The sequence below is a fragment of the Bemisia tabaci genome, chromosome 6, assembly GCF_918797505.1.
Source record: "Bemisia tabaci chromosome 6, PGI_BMITA_v3".
Lineage (NCBI taxonomy): Eukaryota > Metazoa > Arthropoda > Insecta > Hemiptera > Aleyrodidae > Bemisia > Bemisia tabaci.
This window is the reverse complement of record NC_092798.1, coordinates 29,352,386-29,358,896: the sequence shown is the minus strand read 5'-3', so window position 1 is coordinate 29,358,896 and position 6,511 is coordinate 29,352,386. Positions and strand designations below refer to the sequence as shown.

Genomic DNA, 6,511 nt, shown 5'->3' with positions numbered 1-6,511 from the left:
CTGATTGTTGAAATTTATGTCGGCAAGACAAGAATCGAAAATCGATATATTACACGGCGCAGATAGGGCTATGTCTCGTCTTATCGTGCCGACATAGCCAGTTAAAGTTTCAACAATCCGGCTGCAGATGTTGCTATTAAGATTACGATCCTCGCTTTAAAATGATCTTAAAGCCTTTTCTGAACTTTTTATGGGGGAATCTCTTTACATTGTTGTCTTGATGACAAGAATTATTCTTTCCCGGCCAGTAGATCCGTGTTCCATAAGAGAAACAGTTGCTCTATCTCGGCAAACTTGATGGCACCAGGTTTTAAATTCCCACTCTATAGATGATTGCTTCAAATAATCCCAAATGCGACTATGCTAAGGTAGAGTGTGTATTCTTGTTTATCGGCACCTAAAATTAATTAAATGATGACTTTTCCTAGTGCATAATTTAGTGTTATAGAATCGTAAAAAGTTGTTTTATCGCATGGTTAACTCAATTTTTTTAACGCTCTGCATCGAAATGAATGATTTTGATGTTTTAAGGGGCGGGCGGAGGGAGGATGGGGGGTGACCTATCGTTAAAGGTCTGCCTTTGAAATTTTAAGGTTTTAGTGCCGATGATCCGTTTTAAATTTCCAAGAATAGAGTTAAAGATGCACATCGTTGATAATCTGCGAAAGAATAAAATCACAGCAAGCACGAGCCTTTGTCGATTTCCTTTTTTTATTTTTCAAAGTCATTGTGAAAACTTAGATTATTGCGTGGGCATTAATTTACCCTCACCATGGCGAAATCCTTTCAATATGAAACTCCTCAAAATAGTAGAAACTTTAAAAGTAACCTGGATTAAGTTCACGCATTTTCCTAGAAATTTTATTATAACATAAATAGCTATTTGAAGCAGCATAGGGTGCGAGCGATCGGTCCATTGCACTGCGAACTTCCTGCCCGAGATCTCTGAGAGAAACAAACAGCTATCCTCGCATCTCTGAGCCTCTGAGCTGATGGTAATGAGTCTGGTTCCGACCTTGCCAGCGGCTGAAGTTCTTGCGACAGGCCCTCCGCGGCGCGCGGCGCGAGGATGAAACTGGACGCAGATACGTTGCAACAAACTTGTCTCCGTTTACTTTCGCCTTCACTGACGCGAAACGGAAATTCAGCTACAGAATTTCCTTTCACTGGGAAAGACTAACGGGGATGACAAAACAGGAAAGGTTCTGACATGTTTCTTTAATGTTCCTATCGTTTCTTTCCTTGAACAATAATTCCCACAGAGGTTTGTAGTTGAACTTGTGTGTGCAATTACGTGTTTTTCAACAGCATTATTCTTTCCTTCAAATTAGCTGTAACTGTAATATTTTATCAGCAGGTAGGTATGTACAATGGTCGTCTTACAAAATATGATGTTTGGTTGGCACCTATTTAATCATGCGTATTTTCAACATAAACGTACTTACTCATAGACCATAATGTAGTATTACTTGAGTACCTTACCTGTGCTGCTGCAACAAGTAGGTAAACTTTGACAAAATGAATCGTAAAGCCTTCTTCGTCATTTCATCCGACGTTTTTTTTTTTTTTTTTTTTTTTGTGTGTGCGCGCAAAAATCTTGTCCCAGATCTGTGGGTAACATTTTGGTGGCCAAAGGAAAAAAATGCGTAGGTAACTCCAATTGAGACACGCATACTGCATAGCTCTACTCACTCACTGGAAAAAAACACATTGGATCTAGAGTCCAGACTCTTAAGAACATTGACAAGAAAAAATACTCTTGATTCAGTCGGATTTTTGCTTAAATCAAGAACCGAGCCTCTTAATTTGAGCGGATTTCCTTTTGATTTAAGTAAAAATCTGATTGAATGAAGAGTATTTTTTCTTGGCAATGTTTTCAAGAGTCTGGACTCCAGATCCAACGTGTTTTTTTCCCCAGTGCTCATATTTTTCTAAAAGAAGATAAAACGGACGTTTAACTCAAGACTTCTCGTGAGTTATCTTCATTGACTCTACAATATGCACAAAATTTTTCAAGGAGTTATTCAGCTTGGTTTTCTGCGAGACAAAATATTGCAACTTGAAGATTTCTAAAAATTGCCATAAAGATACGTATTTTCTAACTGCAGTCATCGATTCAAGTCAAATTTAAAGGGCGAATAAAACGGATTGTAGCTCTTCGTTGCTGTAAGTAAGAGGAGAAAATGAGCCAGGCGCTTCTGGAGGGGTAGTGAGCATCAATCAGATAAAGCATTGTATAACCAGTCGCAAAAGCAATAAAATTAACGGGTGCAATCTCTGCGCGCCGGTACCCTATAATTTTATTCGCGATGATCAATAGCATTACAGGACGTCGCAAATCGACGAAGTCCAAGCCGTGGAACGGTCATTTAATTGGCGGCATAGTTTAACTGGGGTTAATCGGGAGATCAGGGTACCTTGGGAATCGTGAGATAAGTAGAAATTAACCATCTGTTAATAGAGCACCAGCTCCAGCCGTTGGCTCAATGCAGGCGTTTGCTCAATGCATTGGTTATCTTGCCCTCATTTATGGTTTTGAATAGTGCTGTATACTGTTGAACGGCATAAAAAAGCAAAGTTTAACCTTTTATGATTTTATTTTCTGACAAAAGCAACTGTCGAAGCATTTCAAATTTTGGGCATGGAACCAATGCCGGAGATACTATACAGAATTCATTAATGTATGTGTCTCCGTGTTCCTTACCTAATTTTTTCCTCGCAAAGTTAGCATTTATTTTTTCCTACTAGCGAAAAGTCCGTGACTGAAGTCACGGGTTTCGCTATGAATTATAATTTAAATAAATGACCACTTCATCAGGGCCGGATTTACCTACTTGCCGCCCATAGGCCGCACTGTGTGTGGTGCAATGCGTGAAGTATTCGCACAGTCTTGTGGGCGCTATGCGTCTCGCGCTGACCGCACTGTATTTAACGCAATGCGTGAAGTATTCATGCAGTCTTGTGGGCGCTATGCGTTCCACGCCGACCGCTGCTGACCGCACTATGTTTGACGCAATGCGTGAAGTATTCATGCAGTCTTGTAGGCGCTAATATGTGTTACATGCCAACCGCCGCGCCGAGGGCTTCTCCTTTTCATCTCAAGTCCTCGTCATCATTGCTCTTTGCGCCGCGCCGCTCCAGGCCACATTGCGCGTTTGGTTTCTCTTTTAACTCGACTATTTAAAGGTGCTGTCTCTAGTATCACCGAAAGACGACAAAATTAGAAATTACTGTACTCTCAGGAAATGAGAAATTTTGTCGCCTTTTCTCGTTTGTAATTTTTTTTCTGAATCCGATTTTTTTTATACACCTACATTTAAAAAAATTGCAAAATTTGCCGCCACGGGCCGCGGCCCATGTGGCCACCCCCTAAATCCGGCCCTGCACTTCATTAACTGAGTAACTTTACCTTTCTACGATCAAAAGACACACCATCAAAAATTTGAATAAAATGGCGCGATTTTAACTAAAGTTATCGTGTCGACGAAAAATTCACCGTCAGAGACCGTCTAACCATTAAGTAGAGGATGATACCACTATTCGACCATATAGGAGCTCGTATTGCCTACACTACTATTTGAAGGCGAACTGCCATGGCGTCTCCGACAGGAATCTCTCCCTTCTTCATCGTGAATTGATCATAAATTTTACGTCAGGTATTATCATTCATAACTCCTGTTAAATCGTATGTGTTCATCTTCATATAGAGGAGCATAAGCTCTTTGGATATTTAAAAAAAAAGACAAAATAAAGAGGGCTACATGAACTTTCAATATTTGACATCAAAAAACACTCTCTCAAAAATCGAATTAATCAGGAGGTCGAAACTATAATATTTTCTTCGCTAGTGTGCATAGGTTGGTGCCAATAAAGAGTCATCTTACAAGTCCCGTATTATGTATACTTACCTAATCTTTTTAAATGGTTGAGAAACTTCCGTCGTTGTAGCTATCTCAAATCTACGAAAATTGAGTTACAGAGCTCATCCATCGAAATGGGAAAATATAAATCGACAGTTTACGTGACATGTTAATTACTATTTTATCTTTTTGAAAAATATATTCTTTTTTAAATTTAATTTACCTGTATAAGTCATGCTTATAAGCCAAAATTCTGCATTGATACGATCACTTTTGTGGTTATTTCGTGCATTAAGTTCTGAGTCTGACTTAGAGATGTTAAGTTCAGACAGTTCATTTCCCGGCCGTAGTTTCGAGTTACATAAAAGAGCAAGCGTGCGGAGTAAACTCCACACACACACACACACACACCCTGCGCTGCTCTGTTAGCTGAGGTAATGAGTGAGCACTGAACCACAGGGCGGTAAATCAAAGTTCTGCTGTCCCGGTGCTCACGGCAATTTTGATACCCGCGTTCCAACGTTGACAAATTGTTGACCGATTTGTGCTGCGTCAAATTTTTCGTTGTTTTTTTTTTATTCTTCTTATCGATTTGGTAATCGGGGTCGAAGAACTTGACGTAAGCGTGTGTGGGATCTGTATGGCAAAGCGGCATGCTTTTGAAGAGTTACCATCCAAACTTCACAACAACGATATAATCATTCTTTTTTTCTTTTTTTTTTTTGAAGGAGACGCAGTTAACTATTCCTCGCTATACTGTAATGATCCGATGGAACTCAAAATGTAATGGCTAATTTGAAATTAGGTGCACGCCGATTTTGCATAATAAGTTCCTAACTTTTGTGCGACTAGTGGTTCATCCCACTTCAAAATTCCATTTTGTGTACTTTCTCGAAAATCGGTCTTTTAAATGGACTGCATTTTGCAATTTGGACCTATCATTACTGGCTCATCTGAAAAAACACTTATGTGCATAGGGAAACTAATGGCACATACGTTGTTTTTAAACCGGGCCGGAATTTATAGGTCCAAATTGCAAAATGCAGTCCAAATATGGTGGGTTGTGAGACCTTAGAGACCACTCTTGAAAGTTGGCAACGCTGTTTTTCTTCCATTTAAATGTATGTAAAACAATCGATCCTTAGCGAGGAAGCTTGCTTCACCTAAAATCGATATATTTAATGGATTTAAATGGGGGAAAAACAGTGTTGCCAACTTGCAAAATCGCCAATGTGAGGCTTTTTATCTTCTGATGCATATCAGCCCCGTCTGAGTCGATTCCCTCATTAAGATCAGATTTCCGTCAAAAATTGAAACCTCGTCACGATCTTATCCTCAAAAAACGAAGGATGTTTTGTGAAATGATACAGCAATGAGCTGCACCAATAATCAACTTGTTTTACAAAGAGACGGCTAAAGGGTTATCTGGAAAACTATCCTGAAATTATTTCAATTTGACTAAAAAAAAACAAATGAAAAAAAAAAACATTAGCGGCTGATATTAATTTTTAATTTTTTGCGATTTCCACAGGGTTAGCGTTGCACCGCCAAATTACGTCCAACAGCAGCAAGCTCCAGTTCACGTTGCTAGTGCTGGTGTTGCGAACCGTGGGATCTACAATGGCACTCAGTACAACCCGTCACAACAGCAATTCGACTCGTATTACAATCTGTACAACGATGAATCGGAGCTGTATGGAGATGACGGTAAGATTTAGTTCTTTAATTTCATTTAAGACTCATACCCGAACATATGGGATAGAAGGGAAATATGTTGAGACTGGAGACGAAGTGCAAGGGCCCAAGTAGCAAAGTGCAACGAAAATATTGAAATAACATTGCGATTTATTGCAATAAAACTGAAATTATTTATCATGAAATTGCAATATTTTTACATCATTTGGTCAATAAATGCCGATTTCAGAACGATAGGTACATTGAAAAATTGGAACTTATTTCAATTTCATTGCAAAAAAAAAACCATAAGAAAAAAGATGTTAGATCGTTCGATCAACAGATAGGCAACACACACAATACTCCGATGAAACAGCAATGATTTTATCATGTAATTGCAATTTATTGCAATATGCAATCTGTGCTACATGGGCGGCTGTCGCTCGTGCGATGACCACCCGTCATTTTGAATTTCGCGGGCAATCCATGACCATTATTTGAAAAAGTGCGCTTAAAAGCAACAGAGTGACTATTATGAACCAAAAAAGTTACTAGGAGGTACGCACCTTCGGTCTGGTATTAAAGACTCATTTATTCGCATTTTCTGAGAAAGAATATTGCTTTTGTTATTTTTTCAAATAATTTATGACAACTAAGAGAAAATATCTCTAAATAGCCATTCTCTTCGAAAAATAATAAATTTCGAGTTCAGTGGAATGAAAACTCATGAATTGGAGGTTGGGGGTACTATTCATTCAGAATGTAAACAACAACCTCAAAACATAACCTCACAAGAAACACAGTGCGGTGTCAGTCATTGTGTCAGTTCAAAAAGACTTACATTTAGTGTCAGGCGATATTCAATCAACGCAGACCAAGAAGTTGACAGTTGTAGCTAAGTCAAAGTGATTTAAAATGATTTAGTGATCACAGGTGAAAAATAGAATATTACCTTGACCCATAACCTAGACATTCTA

The 6,511-nt window shown here is 38.8% G+C and overlaps 1 protein-coding gene across 4 annotated transcripts in view; it reads left to right on the top strand.

Moving 5' to 3' along the window:
• The window catches only part of Cda5 (Chitin deacetylase-like 5), a 293,628-nt gene that overhangs the window by 268,024 nt on the left and 19,093 nt on the right, over positions 1-6,511 (top strand). For all 4 annotated transcript variants that reach the window (XM_072301460.1, XM_019047622.2, XM_019047621.2 and 1 more), the window contains one exon: positions 5,392-5,567. In XM_072301460.1, coding sequence (XP_072157561.1) covers positions 5,392-5,567 — 176 coding nt within the window. The remainder of the gene's footprint in view (positions 1-5,391; positions 5,568-6,511) is intronic.